The sequence below is a fragment of the Sesamum indicum genome, linkage group LG13 (assembly GCF_026168435.1).
Source record: "Sesamum indicum cultivar Baizhima isolate 11 linkage group LG13, ASM2616843v1, whole genome shotgun sequence".
NCBI classification, from domain to species: Eukaryota; Viridiplantae; Streptophyta; class Magnoliopsida; order Lamiales; family Pedaliaceae; genus Sesamum; species Sesamum indicum.
In genome coordinates, this window is record NC_142669.1 from 8,367,278 (window position 1) to 8,391,767 (window position 24,490).

A 24,490-nucleotide genomic window follows, 5' to 3' on the forward strand; every position below is an offset into this window, starting at 1 on the left:
GTAGTTTTTACTGCTAGTTTAGCAACATGACTTCATTCTGTGAACATTTTTCATCAAACTCTTTCCGTGTTTTGTTTTATCGTTTCCTCTTTAGTGATAGTCTCTGATAATGTCAGTTTTTTGTACAGTGAACATCTATGGATGCTTGCTTTATTATTCAATGCTTTGTATATACTATTTAGGTTGAATATCATAAGCTCTGTGCCTATTGTTGCTATTATTGTTAAAACTATTTTTATGCACACAAAATGTTAAAACCATACTGGTAGTTAAAAACCACAATGTTCAAAAATCCTTAAAATAACTCCAAAAGCTTTTGTAACTTTAAAAAACACATTTTATATTGGAAAACCTTTGAATAAACTATGTATACAGTAAGTTAGGGTCAACCGAATTAAATCTAGAAAAGTGATGATAAGGAGAAGGAAATCGCACAGGGAACAAAGCTTAAAGATCTAATTAAAAGCCAAAATTTATTACTGAGTAACAAAAGCAGAGATACTAGTTGTGAGCTTATTCTTTCCATATCATATGAGGAAAAATAATTAACAAATTTCAAACATAACTTCGCAGAGCACAAGCAAACATAGAAAGATCCTATGCCATATGACAGTAGTCGGTTTAGCAGTGTGATTCCAGATGACCTGAGTGGGGTCTTGAATGCGGTTGTTGTAGTTGATATGCCCAGCTACAGTTGCACTTAGTAGTGTTCTTGATATATTGCCCCGAATTCTGCCCTCCAAGCCTGATCATCATCTTGAATTGTATCAGGATGCACTGTATCTGAGTCTTGTCGATATAGTGGTCGTAATGCAGCCTCAGGCAATCTGCTTTCTGCAAGATATTGTTTCATGGTAATCATCTCCATCTTGTGCTTTCTCTTAAGTTTCTCAATTTGTTTCCTTAACTTTTCATTCTCTTCTTGGATCATTGTGTTCTTTTCCTGCACAGATAGAGAACTTTAGTCAGGGAAACTTAATTTGGCAGTATTGTCAAAGTAGTCACTGCAAAAAACTAGAGAATTAGAAGTATTGTCTCCGAAGAAGTATGAATTACCTCAGCCTGTGAAGCTGCTGCTTCTGCTTCTCTCAACCTAACAAGAACTTCACCAGCAGCGTGCACAGCTTCTGCAGTGTCTTTGAGTTGAACTTTAAGACTTCTGTTTTCTTTCTTCAATAACTCTCTTTCCCGCTCCCTTTCCACCCTCAAAGCAGAAAGCTCAGCTGAGAGAGCCTTTGCAAAACGAGAACCATGACGACCCTTGGCTCCTGCTTTTGAAGCTGCCTTTTTCACCTCTGCTATCCCTTCCATAATTGCTCGATGCTTTGCTACTATGTCATTGTACTTCTCCTGCAGTTCTGCATAATGCTCAATCATTCTAGCATGACCCACAACAGATCTTTTAAGGGCATCATCCAACTCTTCTGTGCACTGCTTCTCTAGTGTCAACTCCATCTCCACCTGTTCTGCTCGTTGACGATTAGCCTCAATTTCAATTCTCAATTCATCGGTTAGTGAAATCCAATCACTCTCCATTTCCATCCATTTTTGTCTTTCCTTCTCGAATTCTTCCCCACTATTATTACCTTGAGCAAATACACAACTTTTTCTCAACTGGATTGATTGTGACAGCAAAGAAGATCTAAGTTTGTCTGATGATCTTCTTGTAGGTGCATCAGTGTAGAACTGCAATTTGTTTCTAAGAATTTCAATTTCTCTGAGAAGGGCATCCCTCTCCTCCAAAGTGAAGGAATTTTTCATGCTAGCATTGAATTCCTGGACTTCTTTAATTTCACATTTCTCCTTTATAAATTCTGCTTCTTGATTTTCATCACCATCCCATGTCAGAAGCTGGAAAGAATAAGATCAGAGCTAAGGTCACAAACAACAGGCACAGAAATCAAAATATAGAGGAACTAGCAAGAAAAGTTTCTTAACCTTAGTTTCAGTGTTGTTTGGTGGGTGGCATTTCTCATGTTCATTCTCATTGGTTGGTGGCAGTTGGTTCTTCCCACTGAAATTTGAAGAGCTGCGGCATACGCTAGTATCAGTCTGGTCAATCACACATTTGCATTGCTCGAGCTGCAGAATATCTGGATGTTAGCTTGTAGTTTGGCTAGAGATACTAATTTACATCAACTAAAAGAATCTACCATTTTGTTTAGATGCTCAATTTGTACTGCTTGGTCCTTACAAATGCTATTGAGCTCTTTCTCCCTCTGAATAGCCAAAGCCAAATCTTTCTCCATATCCTGTAAAAAGAAAGACAAATTAGGGATGAGACAAAGAAATGACAGAGTCAAATGAAGCAACTTCAAAACAATCCTTCCGCACTTGAGTTGCCAATACATTTGAACTTGTTGCTAATCCATGTACCACCGCTGTCAAGCTATCATTGGCTTCATTGCTACCTTTGCCTTGACATTTCATGCAAAGAAAAGTCTGATCTGCAGATCGTTCTTCCGATGAGGTTTGGACAGAAGCATTAGCCTTGTCAGCTGATAGACATGGTTTGAGTGCCAAATGTTCGAAAGAGAAGGAGACAGATGAGCTAGCTGGTGCTGAGTTCCTCTGGTGATAGTCGATGATCTGTAATCCTCTATGGAGACTAGCTGCCAAGGACTCAGTAGGGCCTGCAAATATCCTACTAGATCTTAAGGAGGATTTAAGATTGTCAGATTGGAGTGACTGCCGTATCACATCCAGATTTTTGGAAGCTTGTACTGCGTCATCCTGAATAGGGACATTTGATGGGAAAACAGAGCTTTTCCTTTGAGAATTTTTTATTTTAGGAGACTCGGACAACATAGGGTCTTCAAGGACTGCTGGCAGATGGCATCCACTGATTGACAAGCTATTCCTTGATGGAGGATCAATAGCAATTGAGTTCGTAGAAATTTTATCAGACGGCATTGCTGTTTCACTTGAATTGATTTCTTCACTTTCACTCTCTTCAGAACAGCTCAAATAATGTTCACAAGTGAATTCTGTCTCGCAACCTTCTGCAGAGTATAAGAGGGCACTCTCTCCATTCTCAGAATCTTCTTTCAAGTTCTCTTCTAGAGAGCTACGAATATTGTCAATGTGAACCTTCAATTCTTTTACATCATCCTCATTGATGCATATATTTTCTTCAGAATCATTGTCGATGCGGGGTAAGATTAGTGAACGGTTGAGGCTTAGCCTCAACTGGTTCAAGCTGTCGCGCACATTCCCCCCTCTGAAATATCCATGACTGCTGCTTAGAGAGTTGAATCCACTGGACGACTTAGCCCTCATCAGTTCTTCCTGCATTAGACAAACAGAGTCAAGAAAGATACTAAAGCCCAAAGAAGCTTTAGCTTTTTTTTAGGAACAAACAACACCACCTTCAACTGCCGAATCTGATCGCTGAGGTCATTAACATCATCTTCTGTTATTTCATTAACTACAGGTACATTCTTCAAGAGTCTTGCCAGCAGTCCAAATCGAAGTGAGCTTACAGTTTCACTACTGCTCCTGCTTGTAGAAAGAGAAAAAGAATGTTAAAGCACCATAATAAAGAAACCTATTATGTGCAATCTATAGAGTGAAAACCCAAGGGAAATCAGAAAGAAACCTATTATGACATTTTCTATGCTTCAAGACAAAATATTGTTTCCAGCAGGAAATAGAAGTTCTAGAAGTACTAACATAAGCATCACAAACACAATGACTGAGTTTATTAGTTATCAAGGGCATCATATAATTCTCTACACAAAAATTTTGCTTCTGGTAATTAGATGAGAAGTCAGAGAGTGCATTACTTTTTGTCTGGAGAAATAGTGCATATGATGGAGAGTTTAGCATTGCCACCAAATGATTCTCTCAGCAGATGAGTCAGACGAGAACTTCTATATGGAACTTCTTCAGATATCCCTGATTGACTTTCTTCTGCAAGGATATTTACCAAGCGCCTACAAAATTGCAGGTTATGCAATTAGTTACAGCTTCAGATGAAACATGCAATTATACATAATAACAGCAAGCTAATTGTATATTTGTTGCTTCACTTTATCATCTGGTACAACTTTGGAAGTTTACAACAGCAGTGCAATTTTTTGTTTGGTTGGTTTCTCCCATATTTCTATTTATTTTCTAAAACAAAAACATCTCCGTAGGAATCTTATTCAATGACTAGCAGCTGGCAACATTCAGAACCAAGTTAAACTCGACATTTCTATCAAAGACTAGCAGCTGATTCTACTAATCTTTGAGCTACCAAAGCACTTTGATGAGGACTCCTGCAAGATAATTTTAGAAAAATCAATGGTATTTGATAGGAAATAAAGATATCTGCTGAAGTAAATGTGAGAATTATAGGGAAGAAGGTTTTCACAAAAAGTTAATTTTTATCTCTCTATGATTTTAGCTTCAGAATACCACAGCATATGATTACATCCGACAACATGATGTTCATCATGCTATTATTTAGCTTCAGATGAAACATGCAATTATACATAATAACAGCAAGCTAATTGTATATTTGTTGCTTCACTTTATCATCTGGTACAACTTTGGAAGTTTACAGCAGCAGTGCAATTTTTTGTTTGGTTGGTTTCTCCCATATTTCTATTTATTTTCTAAAACAAAAACATCTCCGTAGGAATCTTATTCAATGACTAGCAGCTGGCAACATTCAGAACCAAGTTAAACTCGACATTTCTATCAAAGATTCCAATAAATTTTAGCCATCACCTACTATATGAAGCTTAAAGATCTATAATGGAGTCATGTAATGAAAGAGCTACAGGCTGAAGATGATGCACTAACAGGAGATAACAACAGTAATCAAAAGATAAACACAAGTATTTCGTAGATAAAAGGGAAAACTGAAAGGCCTGAACCAAAATTAAAGATGTTTAAAGACATACCCAAGCTGCGATGTAGACTTCTTTATATATTTCGCTTCTTTCACATGCTGTCTACTTGCATCATCAAGTACATTTCTCTCAAATCCAGCAAGATCGACGAGACTGATTCTACTAATCTTTGAGCTACCAAAGCACTTTGATGAGGACTCCTGCAAGATAATTTTAGAAAAATCAATGGTATTTGATAGGAAATAAAGATATCTGCTAAAGTAAATGTGAGAATTATAGGGAAGAAGGTTTTCACAAAAAGTTAATTTTTATCTCTCTATGATTTTAGCTTCAGAATACCACAGCATATGATTACATCCGACAACATGATGTTCATCATGCTATTATTTAGCTTCTTTTTTAACTTCTTTGTGGATGGAGAGAAGAAAGCAAGGGAAATTTTTCTAAGAGCTGAATTTCCAAAATGATATTATTAGCAAATGCTGATACTACCTTGCACCAAGACTCAAGTATGCATGTAAACATGATATGGGATCTTGAGCTCTTGGAGTTTATTCTTGTTGTTCCCATCTTTCTGTTTGACAGGCCCTACAACATAAAGTTGTCTTTAGAGTAATCCCTAAAAATAATCATATTAACAATAAAGCATGTAGGGAACAATGTAATGCGATCAGAAACTCCTGCTTTTCACCTTGATCAGAATTTGAGTGACATCCTCATAGCAAGTCACATACTCCTCAGTCAGATTCTCTACATAAAATCCATTCTTGGCATCGTCCTTTATCTGGATAATTGAACCAACAACCAGTTGAACATAAATATGCATGAAAAGACATCGACGAAGTATATAAAGAAAATTAGTGAAACTTCAACTAATTTTTTAAAGGAAAAGTAGATTTATACCTCCAAGTTTCTTTGTGTTGGATCAAGTAGATCACCAATTTTTCCATCATACACCTGTAGCAAGAAACCATCGATCTTAGTTACCATACACAGAAATCAAACCAAGAAAATTGGCACTCGTGAAAAAAGGATCACCTCCAGGAATGAGCACCGACACTGATAATTTGTCTGTTTGCCATCAGAATTCCCTTGATCCTGTATCATTGATGGAAGCAATTAGAAAAGTCCGAATTGTCATAATAGTGTCTAAGATTTTTGAAGTCGACAATACATAAAAATAAACTACCTTCTGAATCTCGAAGAAAAGATTCTGGAAAATGCGCGGCACAATACCCTGAAGACCACTGGCTGATGGACCGTCAACCATTGCACTTGGGGGTCCCCACATTGTGTAAGTCTTCCCACTCCCAGTCTAGTGTTGGAAACAAAATATAGCTCAGAATTATGATCAATTAAATAATTGGATGAAATTTAGATCAAGATCAGCCAAAATTTTACCTGTCCATAAGCCACAATTGATGTATTATAACCAGATAATGCATCCTTAACCAGAGGAGCACCTACTAATTGGTATACGTCCCCCTAAAATCACACAACTTTATAGGTCAATTTTGATGCTTATGCTTTTCCCAATGACCATGAAACAGAAATAACCGTATTCCAGTTCACATCATTTTACTAATAGTTAGTCAAGCCAAAGTAAAAAGGAAGAAACTTAAGAGAAATGCATTGCAGTTCCGTTGTATGTGAAGAATTTTGTAAAATAATCCCAAACCTGAGTCGAATCTGAGTCACAAACTGAATCAAATGTATAATTTCTTTCAGCAACTGATATTGAATCCTTTGAAATTATTCTGACCGAAGTATCTCCAATTCCAAGACCATTGGCAGGCCTAATCCTCACCACCACCTATCCACAAACCAGAAACCACATAATTTCGATAAGTACATCATCGACATCTCTAGTAAAATAAATTTGATAATACTCGTAATCTGTGGTTGAAAAACAAGACCAGCTTTATCAAATCGAAAAATGGCCTCTATCCAAACATGACAAATTATCTAAGATTCAACAAAACTCACAATTATGTTTTCACAAAACTGAAACAAAAATGCATCAGTACCTTGACTGGTGGATCTGGAGCCTCAGGTTCCTTCTCCTGTACCAGAGACGCCGTGATTTCTTCCTTTTGCGGATAACTTCTGACTTTTGAGGGCGACTTTTTGGGAAATGAGACTGACGCAGAAAGTGGAGGATCGCGGATCTGAATATTGGGATCGATTGGAGCTATATTCTCACCACCCAATCTGAACTTCGAGCGGCGGGTTGAAACTGACTTCTGCTTTGCTTTCGGCAGTAAATTCTTGAATGGCACTGAGGCAGAGATGCTTCCGAAGAATCGGCTGTTTTCAGATATTTCAGAGCTGGGCTTCGCCATGATCGTGCTCAACAAGGAACCTGCGTGTAAATAACTCAACACCGTAGAAACCTTTCAATTTGTCGGAGAAAGATCTGAATGGAAGAAAAAAAAATTCAGATGAATCTGCAATTTGAGTCTCCGAGAGAGAGAGAGAGAGAGAGAGAGAGAGAGAGAGAGAGAGTTGGGGGGAGGGGGGAGAGTCTGATTTGAAATTTAAATGTTGTTCGGGAGAGAGACGTTAGAATCGTGGCATATGACCGTTGCTTGGAGCGTTCAAAAATTTAAACCTAGTTATGAAATGACAAAAAGAGTCATCCATCAGTAGCCCATCAACAAGTTGGGCTGAATGTACACATGGCCCATTAATGAGATCCAAAACCAATTTGGGCCTAACCTTACCAGGGCGCTTTAGAAACTAAAATGGTATTTGTTCGGGTCGGTCCTATACCCGGAATTCCCACATCCAGACCTCATTGGATCGGATCCAACTGTCCTGATTCAAGTCCTAGATAAAAACACCCCAAACCCAGTTACCCAGCCGTCCTCCCCTCCCCCATTTCCTCAACCTCAGCACCCATCCCGGTGCCGTTGATCCAGCCGGCGCCACCACAAGCATCGGCTGCCCCGCCGTTCTCTCCATGGTGGAACACACTGGATTAGTTCAAGAAACGAGAAAATTCGAATATTTGACATTCTCTAAATTCTTGGGGCGGAAGAAAACCAGAGGGTGAAGCAATCGCTTACTTCGTTTGGCATTTGGAGAAAGCAAATTCAAGCTATAAGAGTTCGGGTAGTTGGTAGTTCCATACCAGTTGTGAGTTCGGAAAAAACTTCAGCTTGGATAGTGCAGTTTGTATCTACCACAAACTAATGGCGGGTGATGCTGATTCGAGGCCGAGGTCTGGTGCTGGTAACTTCTCCTCCTCCGCCCAGGGCGGCGGCATGACGGTGGAGGAATGCCAGAATATGATCCAGAGAAGTCTCAGAAGTATTATTTCTTGTGAATAATTGTGTCGTTTTTCCCCTCCAGGGTTTAGTGTTCACATTCTATTTATTGCAGATCCGATGGTGAAATTTCTGAAGGAGCACCTAGAGAAATCTGGATGCAGCATTGGAAGCAATTTCATAAAGGCCGTCAATTGCGAAGAAGCCACTGCCGGTGGCTATGTTGCCGGTGGAGGGGTAATTCATTGATAATCCACTGCTCTTTTCTTATAATAAAATCTTTTGAAATTGCAAAGGCAAATATTGTAGTAGATATTGTTTCTGAAACTTGTGTTGATTGATAAAGTATTTATTACTTCTCCGTGTAAACCACTTTGTGTAGCATCAAAGACTAAGAGTTTGAGCTTGCCATATTATGAATTTGTCTTATAGGTTTTGGTTATTTCATCCTTTTGCTTTTAAGTGTAAGACAAAGAATTTAATAATTTTACCCATCATTTTATTGTTCTTCAGTTTTCGTTGTTATGTGTTTGTGCAATAGATAGTAGTTTGTAGCAATCACTTGCAAATTCAAGATGAGGTGACTCAAGTGGTGATCCACGAGCTCATTCATGCATATGATGACTGTCGGGCTGCAAATTTGGACTGGACTAATTGTGCTCATCATGCGTGCAGTGAGGTTATATTCTTCTGAAACTTGCTTTTCCTTTGTTATGCTTTTTCTCTTCATCTAATTAAGCAAAAGGGTCACTTTCCTGACCTGTGGCTTCTATTTTACTGTTCTTGAGAGCAGATTCGAGCTGGTCATCTGAGTGGTGATTGCCATTATAAAAGGGAGTTACTTCGTGGTTTTCTAAAGATAAGAGGGCATGAACAAGTGAGTTTTATTTCTCACCAATTTCCCTAGTATTCTAGTCTTTCATTTTCAAGGACATGATTGCCATCTATGATGATCTCTAATTTGATAGTTGAGAACAAGAAAAGAAAGTCAATGATCTAGTCAAGAGCGGCCAAGTATTTCCATTAAATTTTTAGTTATGATTTACCTCAATTGGTATATATGACGGTATATGTTAGGATGTGACAGGATTGTCCCTTCTCAAATAGTTTAGGGAACTCCTGGTTCTTCCTAATTTGCAGGTATTCAGGCCTGTCGAGATACCGGTCATGGTCAGTTTAGGACCCTCAAGTCTCAGAAAATTGTATACAGTATTTGTGTTCCAATTAAACTTTGTCCTGTGGAACTGGATCCAGATTATAATTTGTGCTGAGACTTCAGTCCTAAAATCCTTAGGCAAAACATCAACTTTCAGTTTCAGCAGTTAAAGAGCAGACAAGTAGTGGTCAAAGTAATAATCCAGGGACTGATTTCTGTCCTAGTCAGAGAAGCTAAAAAAGGATTGCCGAGCTCAGCTATAAGGAACACAGTGTGACGCGAGGACCACATTTTTTATGTGTTTTCTCATCCATGCATTCCCTGCTGTTATGTTTCTAAGATTCTCTATACTCTCTCCATTTCTGGCTAATCAGAATACCAGTTAAGAAAAAAGTTTGAGTATGTTGTATAATCATCCAGCAGACAATCTCCCACCGGATAATTTGTTCCTCTTTTAAACCCATTGTCAACTTCCAATCAATGGACACCGTTTCAGTCAATGTTGAGTACCTGTTTCTTTGGTGTTTCTATCTCTCAGTTGCACGTAGTGGGAGAGGAAGAGAGAGAACTGAATGGTAAAATGGAAAATTTTAAGAGCAGAATTCCTTGCACATACCTAGTACTGGATGAAAGATTCAACACCGAATCGTTTGCTCTGTATTTATGAATATGTTTAGCTATTGTTAACTCCATTTCATATCATCTTCTGATTGCTTTTGCATGCAAATTACACCATTTTCCTTACATCTTGATGCCTAAACAATACCTCTTCAATCTTCTGCTGAAGGACTGTATAAGGCGAAGGGTAATGAAATCGTTGGCTGCAAATCCATACTGTTCGGAAGCTGCAGCAAAGGATGCCATGGAAGCTGTTTGGGATGTTTGTTATAATGATACGAAGCCATTTGATAGAGCTCCTTGAAGATACAGGAACGTATAGTTATATTGACAACATTTTTGCTCACATCCGGTAGCTTGATGATTGTTACATTTCTTTTTTGCAAAAAGAAATACGAGGCAATCGTTCGTATACCCAGTATACAAAGTATCGGATGTAGTATGAATTTCACATGTTGCTACTACATTCACCTTTTATAATAGTTTGAAGTACACTCGATGTGTGTGGATAGTTTAATTATTTTGTGATGTGTGTGGATAGTTTAATTATTTTGTTATATTTGTTTAGTTGAATGAAAAAGAAGAAAGGCAAAACGAATTAACTTTGCACATGAATAAGAAATTATTACTAAATTTAATTCATTAAAAGAGATATTTTGTGGAAAAATAAGTATATTTAGGGGCATTTTAAACAACTCGTGTTTTGCCAACCGTAGTGGTTAGTCTATAATTGTCCTTTTAATATATGATATAGATGACAACAAAAAGGGATAATTACATTCTCCTCCTTCAATGTATTGTGTTATTATACATAAATTTTATGTGGTTTGAAAATTATATTTAATACACGTGAGGTTTACTTTCGTCTTTTAAATAAGTATTTTTGTTAGTCAGAATTTACCAAATTTATTGATATTAACAAAAAAAGAAGCATATTGTATACAGGATTAACTTATTATTGATTCATTGCAAGTCAAATAGATTTTTTTATAATTAATTTATCCTTATACATGTGGGGATGTAAATATTGAGTAGTTTAGTCAGAAAAAATTTATTTGACATATAATAATTAATAAGTTAATTAAGAATAAATATTAATTTTTATTCAATTCATTTTTAATATTAGAATTATGCAAACATTAAGGCTACTAAATATAATTTTTCAAATTACAGGAATCTACATATAAAAACACCAAATCTCAAGAGAATAGAATATAATTATCCCTTACAAAAAAGTTACTACAATGATTTTATCACTGTGTCTTTGTCACTGTACTCATTAATAACAATTCTAATTTAAATAAAACTTTCATGGTAATCAAATTTAGAAATATATATATATATATATTATTTTTATTCTTGATGTTAATCTTATCGAGTTTAATCAATATCAGATAAAACAACTAACTAATCATAGTTATTAATTTACAAATCAAAATATAAAAACTATTATACTATTAGATTAAAAATCACACCTCTGAAAAAGAAAAAAAAAAATCATACTCAATTCTTTGATGAAATTTATGTAAAAATATATGTATATGCGGGGCGCAGTGGGGCGGGTGAGTGTGATTGGCTCGCGCAATGGACGGTCTGCTCGAAATTGACGCCGTAGTTTTTGCCACGTGTGAGGAAAATGGGAACTGTGACGCACAGGAACAAAATCTGGGCCTTATGATGAGATAAGATTTGCTGCGGCAAATTTTAGGATGGGAAAGGGAGATCAACAGCGAAAGATACCATTTTCTAAATCCAACGGCCAATAGCTACGCCCCATTTACAGCAGTTGTGGGCTCCTCCTCCGTCTCCGCTCTCAAATTAGTTTGCTTTAACGGCCGACCACAATGTTACGAGTCTAGTTTCCTCTTCCCAGAATTTTACTTTTTCCTTTTTTTTAAAAAAAAAATTGGAAAAATTATTAGTATATAAAAAAAATCTAAAAGTAATTTTTTCTTTAAAAATTTTATGGTTTTACTTTTTTCCAAGTGTGTGTGTATTCTACTATGTTGGGATTTAAATTAAAAAATTATTATAATTTTTAATTACAAAAATAATAAAAATCAAGTACATGTTGAAATATAAATGAATAAGACGATTATACATAACATTTCTTGCCAGTTGAATAATGTAGTCGCCAATTGCGTTGTCGTGCCCTCTTATACTTTTTTTTTTTTAATTATGAATTCATCGTGTTTGCTCCTACTAAACGCTACAAAATGTTCTTAGTGCCAAAATTTATCGAATTTGATCACTGTAGCCCCTCCAACATACTGATAACTTAACCAAATTTTCACTAAACCACCATGACCTCAAAATTCACCTCCATATAAAGTGACAAATTCTATGACCTCAATGAGTCGGACATTTGACCATCAAACCACCGTATTAACGGTTTACCCCTTTTCAAGGGCTGCCAGCAACTGTGACAAAACTTACAAACACCCTCACATACAAAGTTTGCAAACCAATGCTTAGGTGAGACATTCACCCCCAAAAACCAGTAGAAACTATGCCTTATGCAAACAGTCCTAGAGTACCTAACTTAATTTCCATACAACATGAAAGGGAAAGCTGAATTCAATAGTCTGTCACCTTTGGACTACACTTTTGTGAAATCCCATTTGAATTTAAATGTATAATCTAATGAGCATTTACCCTCATTGAGCTCACCGATGCATCGTCCCCCACCAAACTCCCTAACCGATTTCTTCCACCCTGATCGCCCCGTTAAGATGAGCTTTGGGTGTCAGGGCAGAGCTCCTAATACACAACCAAGAGTAAGAAAAATAAAGCTAAAAGTAATGGTTTTTCAATTTCTCCTTTCAGCACCTAGACATCCTAGTTATTTCCAACTGTCGGATTATCAACAATAATCAAACATGTAGTGGATGCATGCATGAGCTGAACATATCAAGTAAAAGTTGAAAAGAAATGGGAAAAAAGAGATAACTGGGCAACAAATAATTAAAAGTCTCTTTCTCACACTACATCTATTTCATACACGAACGAAACTGTAAACTTGTCAGATACAAAACCTCCAGTAAATGAATAATCATACTACTCGATATTTTTATTGAAGGGAAACCTAGGAGGGTATCCCTCTTATATTTCACGCTATTAAAATCAAACAGAAACTCACATACAGTCTGAGAGAGATACAAATCCCAGACACAAATGGAAGAGAACTTTGCCAGTCAAACAGGGGATGGAAGAAAAAAGAATACAAAAATAACTCTCTACCTTTTCAACGCCGTACCAGTAGTACCACCGTCCTGTGTTGAAGAGTCGCACGACAAATAAAGCTGGAATGGATCTTCAAAAGTATATATCCCGCAATCTGATTTACATCTCAATCAAAATGCTGATGAACAAACCTATGTTACGCTAAAAATCAAACCTCAAACCTTGGCAAAATCCCTTGAAATTGCTCTCTCTGAGCATGTATACTTTGCACCAAGACTCTGTTAGTTCTGTATAACATCATTATGATCTGAGATATATATCTATGAGGGATAAGAAAGAAATTCACAATCCACGTGTCTTTTAATATTTCCTCTCCTACATCATCTTCAGAATGCTCAAAGTTCCTAAGCAGCAATTCCTGAAGAAAACCACGGAGAAAAGTTAGGCTATCAGAATTTGTTGGTATACTGGATAATTCCATATAACTTATCTGAATATGAAAAGACCGTCGGTATTTTTTTTATCAATTCTTTCCAAATTTTTTAAAACGATTAGTTCGAATAATCCACACCTTAAATTGTAGGTAATGCAGCTATAATGTGTTCAACCAATATGCCACAAGATAAGAATGGTGTAAAGCGGTGAACTGAACCCATATGTTTCTCGGTCCATCATAAGGAGGAAAAGCTATCAATAGAATTAATGGATTAGACTTCTCTGGTCACAAACTACCTCTGCTTAATTCTATGCCATCAACCCCATTGCTAATAAATTTTCATAAGTTTTAAGACGTGAGTGGAAGGGAGCACCCCTAGTTGTTCCCACAATTAAGTAAAGGTAGTAAATCCTAATGTCCTTCTTCAGTGAATAGTCAAAATCTCTTGCGCATGCTTCAAATCTTAATAAGAGATGTTTTATATGTCAAATAATCTATTTATAATAAAAAGGGAAAGCTAATTATTCTCAGTGAACAAATGCACTTCAACTATTTGAAAGGAAGATCTTTATCAGTGTCGCAACAATACAAATATTACTGCACTTTTACATGGATATTCTTCAACCCATGCAGCCACAAGAATAACCATATGAGCAATTTTCATGAGTTTATTGATTTGGATGATTGAAACCAAGTGCCACCAGTTTAAGAATGTGAAAAATTTTGTGATGGTTACTTATCATTGAGATAGACTAGAAATTAAAAACTTGGGTTATCCAAATGATGAAAGAATGCACAAACAATTGAAAATACATAACATGACCAAGGATGGAAATTTAAAACAATTTCAGATTTTTAAGAAGATGCACGAGACTATCTTACAATAGCTGAATCAAATTATTCCGTTAGGACGCCATGTGTCATAATAATTCAGCTCAAAGGAAAAAGAGCTATAATATTTAGCAGATCCGCATAAATCATAATCTTAGGGACAACCAAAAGTAATAAATGAACTGAAGTTTCATGCATGCGGAACTGAAAGGTGGAAAGAAGCAATGAGATGATCAAATCATGACTTTGGTGTAAATTAACAAGTTGGGACGAAACTTGCTTAATCTATTCTACGGAGTTGAAAGGTAGTGAGAAATCATGACTGAAGTTTGTTATGAGTAACATCAGGAAAGAGACAGGTCAATTGATTATCACCAGTACTTTATACTTTATGCTTGTAGTTTTTGAGAGATTCATTGAAGTTACAACCTGATTTTCATTCGATCGATTATAACAACAAAATCAACATGAAGCAAATTTATGCCAAAAAGCATGTACACAAGTCCTTAGTTTAAAGTACATCAGACTCATTTATATACATGTGTGAGTTTGTCCCTGGTTGAGAATAGCTATAATGACACGTAATTCAAGGAATCCCTGCCTCTGGTCTAACATGTTTTGTGTTTGAGGGCAAGATAGGACATCGTTTTTATCGTGTGAACTGGATATCGAATATATTTAGGAACGCAAGCAGAAAAACATAAAGGGTAATGAAGTATAATTTCTCCAAGCTTGCTGTAGTATTCAGCTTAACTTTAAAATTTTGAAAAGTGGCCATGAAAATGGTAAAAAGGAGTAAGATTACACAGCTGACAGCCAACAGCTTCATACTGCAGCATACTTTTAGGACATCTGTGATTTTTCCGCAGACAAACTAGATGGAGAAGAGTTTACAACTCTAAGTCTTCAACTTATACAATATATCCACAAATAAAATATTGTATCTTCTTTTAAGATACCTGATGTGATTACTTTCACAGAATTTTACAGAACTATTTGCATCACGAGGACATTAATCGCAATCATCCAAATTCAGTTTTTCTAGGAAAAACCTAATCACGGCTCAAATGTTTCTGATTCTGGTCAACAAGTTTGTTGCAACTTCTAGTGCAAGGTTAAAAAGGAGTACCTCTACTGGATTTTCGATTTGGAATGTCATAGCCCACCCCATAATCCTCAGAATCTTTAGCTGTGACTTCTTCTGAATTTCCAAGTGCATAACCAAATGAACCTGAATTATCCAGCTCGGAAGATGCAGTTTGCCACGTTGGATCACCATAAACAGAGCCACTGCGATAGAAGTCCCCATAAGATCCCTCATAACCACCGCTTGAGGCAGAAAATGAAGATGTTGTGGCTACACCTGCTCCACTGTTTCTTCCAAATCCTCCTGCTCCCAGTGCATAGCTATTTTCTCCACCTCTGTAACCAACATTTCCCCCACTATAGCTGGAAGAAGTTCCCCCAAGTGAGGGGGCAATAGGAGAAGCGCCCCAATTTGCTCCATTATTTCCGAATACTCCAAAACCACCACTTCCAGAACCAAAGTATGAACCGGAGTTGGCATTATTTGCCGAACTATTAAGGCCACCATTTCCCCACACATTTCTGGATGATGAGTTGAAAAAGGAATCACCGCGGTTGCTACTTGTATTGTAACCAATAGGAGTAGACCTGCCCTGGTTACTGCCAAAATAGGGGTTCACAACACGGCCATAACCTACATTGCCACTAAAGTTTGAGCCCCCACCAAAACCCGCATTCAACCCCTGCTCCATATTCACACCCATTCCATAAGCGGGAGAACCAAACTGAGAAAACCCACCACGCGCACTAGCCAATGGGCTGTATCTTCCATCCATCCGGACACCATAGCCTCCAAGTGAGCTTAGATTATATCCCTGGGGGTAAGTATTAAGGAAGTTGTTTGCTCTGCCAAAACCATAGTTGTAACCAACAAGTGGGCCCCGGCTGGGCCCTGGAGACAATTCTTTGGGAACTGCTCTTTTTACCTCAACCATCTTACCTTTGAGTTCATGAAAGGTTTTGTGCAATACCCTATCCACTGCATCCTCTGAATCATATGTTATAAACCCAAAACCTCTTGGCCTTTGAGTGTTGTGGTCGTACATCACTACAACATCTGTTATGGTTCCAAACTGATCAAAGTAATCTTTAAAGTCGGTCTCAGTGACTGTAGATGCTAACCCTCCTACAAAAATCTTTTTAGTGCGTCCAGGTCCTGGTGATCCCTGAATGCTGCCACTGTTTCTATTTATCAAGTGTTGGTCGTCTCTTGGAACAGCTTTCTTTGCTTCAACCTGAAAGATGAAAGACAATGAATAGTCCATGCAATGAGACGATATAGACCAAGGAAAGAGGATTCTTTTTGTTGTAAAAGATGGTTATCCAATTACGGACATAAAAATCATGAAATTCAGGCAAGGAAGTCCGAGTAACACATTGTCCCGTCATTTATTTCTGGCGCATGGGAACTTGACAACCAACATTGCCTCATTTTTAAGAATAGGAAATTTATAATCAACTGGTTGAACTCAGACTGCCTCAACCCCTTTTTGTGAGTTCAAGGATAACTATCATTGACAATGTAAAATGCAGCATTTTGAATGCATTGTAATGACCTAAATGACTTTTCTAACCAACTTACAGTTCGTCCATCAATCATGTGCTTCTCTTTAACCACTCTTTCAGCAACCGCAGGGTCGGCAAAGACTACAAAGCCGAAGCCACGAGCACGGCCCGTGGTTCGATCTCTCATGATCACTGCCTCCACCACCTCCCCGTATGCCCCAAAATATTCTTTAAGACGTTCCTCATTCGTGTCCCAAGAAATCCCACCAATAAAGAGCTTACCTTGATCCGTCTCCATCTTTCCTGCAATTTCATACCAACTTAATCCACAATCATCCACCAAAACCAAGCAAAAGAACTTTTAAATGACCAGAACAAAAGGAAATTAAACAGAAGCAGTCTTGCAAATCGAGCTAAATAGCAGATTACCACCAAGTAATGATAGAATCTAAAAAAAAGAAAAGAGAAAATCTGATCGTATCAAATGCGTGAATCAATTCGAAAATAAGACGACTGAGCCCGCAACATAAGTTGAATTACATAGGCTCAGAGAAGTTAATCCATCAAAGACAAATCTGATAGATCCAAGTACAAACAAAACAATCTGTACCTTATCCAGAAAATCGGGCAGGAACCCAGTAGCAGACACTGATCAAATATCAAGTAGGAAATGCCGGATTTAATTCAAAACCATTGGATCCCCGGTTCATCAATTAAGATTCAATACACGAGCGCTGAAAATTTCACAATCGATGCAGATCAGAAACACCAACACAATCACCAAAAAAAAAAAACCCAGAAAATCACCAATGTTTTAAATTTATTTTCAATCAAAAACTCACCACCGAAACAAATTCAAAAAATTGATGAAACCAAGATCTAACGAGAGGAATACACGTAAATGAAAACAGAGGGTACGCTCATCCTCTCTCTCTCAACCCTCCTCCTCTCTCTCTCTCCCCCCCAAAGGTCCTTCTCTTGCTTTCTTCTCTTTCTTGGTTATTCCACTCCTTTTTAAACAAAATCAAAAGAAATGGAATTCCCTTTAGCTCACAAGAGAGGAGATATTATTTATATTTTATACAATATATATTTAGGTAAAGAGAAGAGAGAGAAGACAGAAGAGAGATAGAGAGAGAAAGCCAGAGGCAATACATGTATGTATATGTATGTATGTATGTATATGTGTATGTGTATATATACATATATGTTGGATTGTTAGGCCAAAATCTCTGGTTGAAGGATATTTGAAGTCTAAGGTAGATGACAGGAGGTGGTGAGCTTTTAGTGTATGTATGTATGCAACTCCTATGTTTTTTTTACCTTATTGCTCTTGTAATAATATTTCTCAAATTTCATTCTTTTTCTCTTTTATTATCATAAAATTGACTTTCTAATTACTTTTTTAATAGTTATTCTCAATTAAAATACTTAAAACAAATTGGACTAAAATTCTTGTATAGAGTAAATTATGACGGATTCTCCTAATATTTATCGTAATTATAAATATTTTATTATTATTTTAAAAAATAATTCATGGTTCTGGCCGTGCAATAAATACCCTTTTGTAACAATTCATTGTAGCGGTCAGAGGTATCTGTCAGGCGGTGATTTTCTCCATCTATATACATATATGTATGTATGCTGAGACCTATCTTTAGGCAATGGCATATGGACCGCTTAAAATTATTACCAGAGATAAATGCAGATTGTACATGTACAAAAGTGGTAGGAATCTTCCATCACACTTTGATGTTATACAGTGGTATTACATTAATATGTAATTAACACGTCGCCTTTTTTCAAAATACAATTAACTACTATGATGCAACGGAAGCTAACGCCCTACTCCCCCACAATTTATTTATCAGTAAATTATAATAAGTTCTCATGAGCATTTGTATAATTACATATACTCTTTCGTTGTTTGAAAAATTATAAATAATTCTCGATGTTTGATAAAATTATGTAGTCATTGGATAGAGTCTAAAATTTTCAACTTTTCCCTTACAGTATTTCCTTTTTTTTTTAAAACAAAACAAATTGGACGGAAATTTTTGAAAAATTATATAAAAAAAGAATCACTATTTTCATAAAAAATTCTATAAAATTTTAAAAGATAAGTATAATTCATAGTTCAAGTGAGCATTTTGATCAATTCACCACGAAAATAAATAAAAATCTAATTGATTGGATTAATTGTTGGGCAGGGGTTAAAATCAAGCGGATATTTAATGTTTTTAAAATAACAAGAAAGTGTTTATAATTATATTAAGTCTCAACGGAGCACTCGCCGTAATTTATTCATCATTTATTTATTATTAAAAAATATGTCAATAATTCCTAAATTAATTCATCAAATAAGTGAAATTAATATTGTTGGTGCAACATTAATGCCAACAAATGTGATTTCTTTATTATTATTATTATTAATTAAAACGTAAAAAGAAATAGAGAATTTGGTAGGCATGGGAATTGGAAAGGTTTAGGACATGATAGCATAGCTAACAACAACATGCATAATGATGTAAGTGCCAGCTAAAACCACACTAATAACAACAGTTGAGAAAGTCCCCCAACTGTTACAAATTATTCAAATATATATACATATATATTATTCAAATTATTCCTTTCTCCCATCCCATCAACCTATTTTATGGAAAAACCCTATTACCATATATTGGTAACAGCGGGGCTGAAAAATAAATCAAATTATTTATTTTATTGATCATAATAAGAGAAATTCCAATATAACTTTTGGTTCGTTTGTCTGACTCAGCTCAATAGTGAGGAAATGGTAACGGGTTGTTTGTTTTAAATTAAATATTTTATAAATTACAGTTCAATTTAAATTGAATTAAGGTGTCTAGAAATATAATTTTTACTATTTAAGATATTTTCGTCAGTATGTTGAATTTTTTTTATGATCTTTTTGTCCTGAATGTTTGTGTATATATAAAAAATATGCATTCCAGTGATGGCTAAAGTCTATCCACCTACCAGGGTAGTTAAGTAATTTCACAAATAAATCGGTAATACATCAGTTTTCTTTTCATCGTATACTATTATTACTCGTAAACACATAAATTTTACATCGTCATCACTTATCTACCCGTTCTTAAATTAAGCACTTTTGGAAAAGCATAAGCTTTTGCAAACAATCCCAACAGGGGTGCGACGAAATCAAATTATTCAGTACTTAACTCGTGATGTGTCAGGTTCGATCAGTCACAAACAACCAAAATAATATATAAAATACTATATGTTAAACTCCACAAAAATCGATCAAAATAAACTCAAATATCTGTTGAGATTTCTTTGCTACCAATATCCATCCAAAAATTGCTTTTGCTATTGAAAAAACAAGAAATTAAAATAGGGATTTGGGAATAATTTTCTATTTATGGAAATAGTTATCATCCGAATTGGAAAGTGTTAATTTCAAGGGTAATTGATTACATAATAATTAGAAATAAGAGTTTTTTTGGGCTCTAAAATGTAAAATTCTCAAAGTGGTTAATTTGAGTTGATGGATTTCAAATTCGTAATAATAAATTATTTAGATTCGTCTAAATAATTTATTATTATTTTAAATTATGGAAACTCGTTTCTTTTTTTTTTTTAATTTTTTCTTGAGTTGTGGGTTGAGATGCATTTAATATGGACTTGTTCGGAATTCTTTAAGAATGGATTTGGATCTGAGGGAAAGTTTGAAGAAAGTATTTCAGATGACTCAATTTAAAAAAAAAATTAAAATTCATTAATATTTAACAAAAATCGTTCAAAAATAGATTTGAATGATTTGAAATACTTTAATTTCGGAATTATCCAAATAAATTTGAAGGACTTTTTATCAACCTAAACGTACATGTGAATTGATGGATTTGAAGTTACAAATATCAAAGCCCGAAGAGAAAATCCGTTTGAATTTATTTGGATAATTTTAAATTTAAATGATTTCAAATTTTCAACTTTAAATTGAAACTATGTTTTATTAAATATTAATGAATTTGAAATTCTTGTGATATGAAATCATTTAAAATCTTTCCATTAAATTTAAATCTTGTTATTCAAATGGAACCATAATGAAGTTAATTATCCCTTTATTTGAAAATAAAAATTATATGAAACGACGATTGTTCATACGTCTAGGGCACAAAAGGCGCAGCATATTTTAAAAGAATGGCCCGCCCAAAAGTATGAAGAAGTAATGGCCAGTGTTGGGCTTCCTCCGGCCTGTTGGACTATAGCAATAATCATCTTTGTCAGATTGGGCCTAGAATGGGCCCATTACATTAGGCCCAGAAGGACGGTTGCACTCTTTCTTCACGTGGATATGGGCTGGAGTCACGGGTCAATTGTTATTACACCGGGTCATGGGTCAGTAAAATTTTTTAAACTACTTTTTTTTTCCCACTGAAACATTTTAAAATACTTTTCCAATGTTAGTAAAAAGTTAAAATTGTTATAAACTTAGAGAAATTCTAAGTTTATTGGCCTATCACTCTTAATAGAATATAAAGAAATAATATATGTATTTCTCCAACAAACTTTCTTATTCACTCTCAAAATCTCTTTACAAATGAAATACATGGTGGTATTTATAGACCACAAAAAATATGGTTACAAAATACACCATAAATCATTATAATTACAAATTATAATGGGGGATACAAAAGGGTGTATAACATAATGGGTATTAAAAAAGAATATGAAGAGGTGTATGCATTCATATATACATATTATATATAATACTCCCCCTTGAATGCATACCTCTTTATCATATACATCCTGCCTCGTTAAAAACCTTGCCTGGAAAAACCCAATGGGATAAAAACCAAGGCTAAGGAAAAGAGTACAGTTGTATAATCTCCCCCTCAATTGAAGCAGATATCTTTCAGGTGTCGCATGCCAATATTACGTATGAGTTGTTTGAACACCTTTGTTGGTAATGCCTTCGTAAACAAATCTGCTAAGTTCTGACTTGATGAAATTTGTTGAACATCAACTTTGCCTTCCACTTGAAGCTCGTGAGTGGAGAAAAATTTTGGTAATATGTGCTTGGTTCTGTCGCCTTTAATATAACCATCCTTGATTTGGGTGATGCACGCCGCATTGTCTTCATATATTACTGTGGGACTTTTCTCGATTGATTGCAGTCCACATGATTCATGCACATAATGTATTAGTGATCTAAGCCATACACATTCACGCCCAGCCTCGTATAATGCAATTAATTCTGCATGATTTGATGAGGTGGCTACCAAAGTCTGTTTAGTTGAACGCCATGAAATAGCAGTTCCACCATACATGAATACATATCCAGATTGAGATATAGTTTTATGCAGATCAGATAAATGCCCCGCATCTGAATAACCAACTAATTTGGTTGTTTTGGCATCATCATGCCTTTCAAAATATAGTCCCATGTCACTTGTTCCACATAAATAATGTAGAACGTGTTTAGCACCATTCCAGTGGCTCTTTGTTGGTGTTGAACTATATCTTGCTAGTAGATTAACAGAAAATGCTATATCTGGTCGGGTATTATTAGCAAGATACATCAATGCACCAATTGCACTGAGATATGGTACTTCTGGACCTAAAATCTCATTGTTATGTGCTGGAGGATGAAATGGATCTTTATTAACATCAAGCGATTGAACTACCATAGGTGTACTCAATGGATGAGCTTTGTCCATATGAAAACGCTTAAGGACTTTTTCTATATAGTTTGATTGATGAATGAAAATTCCACCCTTAGTATGTTCGAACTGCAGGCCGAGACAATACTTTGTAGTGCCTAAATCTTTCATCTCAAACTCACTTTTTAAGTAATTAGCTGCTTGTTGAATCTCTTCAGGAGATCCAATAATATTCAAATCATCAACATACACAGCTATGATTACAAATCCCGACTCTGTCCTCTTTATGAATAAACATGGACTTATTTGATTATGGCAAAATCCTTTCTTTATTAAGTACTCACTAAGACGATTTTACCACATACGTCCGGATTATTTAAGTCCATACAAGGACCTTTTCAATTTGATGGAGTACATATGATGAGACTTTGACTGTAATGCTTCAGGCAATTTTAATCCTTCAGGGATTCTCATAAAGATATCTGTATCTAATGACCCATACAGATATGCAGTTACCACATCCATGGGCTGCATTTGTAGTTGTTCAATTACTGATAAACTGATTAAAAATCTAAGTGTCCATCCACTACAGGTGAATATGTTTTAGTAAAATCAATTCCGGGCTTTTGAGTAAAGCCTTGGGCCACAAGTCTAGCTTTGTACCTTACAACTTCATTTTCGTTCATTTCTCTTGCATATGAACATCCACTTATAACCAACGGGTTTGACACCTTTTGGTGTTGGAGTTATAGGTCCAAATACTTCTCACTTATTTAGCGAGTCTAGCTCATCTTGTATGGCCTTTTTCCAACTTTTCCAATCATTTCAATGTCTACATTCCTCCATAGTTTGAGGATCATTTTCATCTTCATCCATGATTTGGATGGTTACAGAATAGGCAAAAATATCATTCATTTCAATTTCTTTACGATACCAACCTAAACTGTTATGAGCATAATTAATAGACATCTCATAACTGTCCTCGAGTTCTTGCTCATTACTTTTAGAGTCTTCAGATAAAACCGCTTCAGGGATTTTATCCTTAGAGACACTAGTGGTCACATTCATATCATGATTAACTGAGACGATATGAACCTTTCTCTTTCGAGGTTTTGCATCTTTAGAGCCAAGTGGTCTACCACGCTTCCGGCGTATTCGTGACTCAGAATGCATTTGATTTATTAAGAATCGCTTCAGGGACTTCTAAACGAGTTGGAACATTTTCAGCCGGAATATGTGATTTTGTGACCTTTTTGGTATCTATCAACGCTTCTGGTAGCCTATTTGCAACACTTTGCAAATGTATGATCAGTTGAACTTCAAGTTCACTATCATTTGTCCGTGGATCCATAAAAGACATAGATGTTGCATTTCATGCAATATCTTTCCTTTTAATCTCCTTATCTACTCCCCCTAATGCCGGGATTACTGTCTCATTAAATTGACAATCCAAGTACCTAGCAGTGAATTGATCACCGGTCATTGGTTCAAGGTACTTAATAATTGAGGGAGATTCAAAACCAACATATATTCCCAGTCTCCGTTGTGGCCCCATTTTAGTTCGTTGAGGAGGGGGTATCGGGACATACACCGCACAACCAAACACCTTTAAATGAGATATATTTGGTTCTCTTCCGGAGACCAATTGTAATGGAGAAAATTTATGGTAAGCGGTAGGTCTGAGACGAATTAGAGCCGCTGCATGCAAAATTGCATGCCCTCATGCCGATGAAGGCAATTTTGACCTCATCAATAAGGGTCTAGCTATTAATTGTAACCGCTTAATTAACGACTCTGCCAGGCCGTTTTGAGTATGTACATGAGCAACTGGATGCTCTACAACTATCCCAATTGATTGACAATAATCATTGAAGGATTTAGAAGTAAATTTTCCCGCATTATCTAGCCTTATCCTTTTA

General features: G+C 35.9%; 3 protein-coding genes across 4 annotated transcripts; 1 reads left to right on the forward strand and 2 right to left on the reverse strand.

The window, feature by feature from the left end:
- Positions 1–456: 456 nt before the first annotated feature.
- On the reverse strand, positions 457–7,358 carry LOC105176613 (Kinesin motor family protein). 2 transcript variants are annotated; one of them, XM_011099483.3, is made up of 16 exons: positions 6,869–7,358; positions 6,520–6,654; positions 6,243–6,326; positions 6,031–6,156; positions 5,880–5,939; positions 5,745–5,798; positions 5,533–5,625; positions 5,334–5,429; positions 4,893–5,041; positions 3,786–3,935; positions 3,369–3,498; positions 2,350–3,288; positions 2,154–2,252; positions 1,939–2,082; positions 1,057–1,851; positions 457–943 (listed from the first exon to the last, which is right to left on the reverse strand). In XM_011099483.3, the coding sequence occupies exons 1-16, from the start codon at positions 7,181–7,183 to the stop codon at positions 701–703; spliced, it is 3,612 nt and encodes a 1,203-aa protein (XP_011097785.1). In that variant the 5' UTR covers positions 7,184–7,358; the 3' UTR covers positions 457–700. The 2 variants fall into 2 exon arrangements, with proteins under 2 accessions (XP_011097785.1, XP_011097782.1); XM_011099480.3 differs by having other exon boundaries at positions 2,335–3,288.
- Positions 7,359–7,686: 328 nt separating this feature from the next.
- LOC105176614 (Ku70-binding family protein) lies at positions 7,687–10,383 on the forward strand. Its single transcript, XM_011099484.3, has 5 exons — positions 7,687–8,153; positions 8,226–8,347; positions 8,652–8,789; positions 8,904–8,987; positions 10,054–10,383. The coding sequence occupies exons 1-5, from the start codon at positions 8,036–8,038 to the stop codon at positions 10,186–10,188; spliced, it is 597 nt and encodes a 198-aa protein (XP_011097786.1). The 5' UTR covers positions 7,687–8,035; the 3' UTR covers positions 10,189–10,383.
- A 2,919-nt stretch (positions 10,384–13,302) lies between these two features.
- On the reverse strand, positions 13,303–18,052 carry LOC105176615 (heterogeneous nuclear ribonucleoprotein 1). Its single transcript, XM_011099485.3, has 5 exons — positions 17,769–18,052; positions 17,537–17,660; positions 17,003–17,229; positions 15,464–16,655; positions 13,303–13,485 (listed from the first exon to the last, which is right to left on the reverse strand). The coding sequence occupies exons 3-5, from the start codon at positions 17,222–17,224 to the stop codon at positions 13,472–13,474; spliced, it is 1,428 nt and encodes a 475-aa protein (XP_011097787.1). The 5' UTR covers positions 17,225–17,229; positions 17,537–17,660; positions 17,769–18,052; the 3' UTR covers positions 13,303–13,471.
- Positions 18,053–24,490: the final 6,438 nt, after the last annotated feature.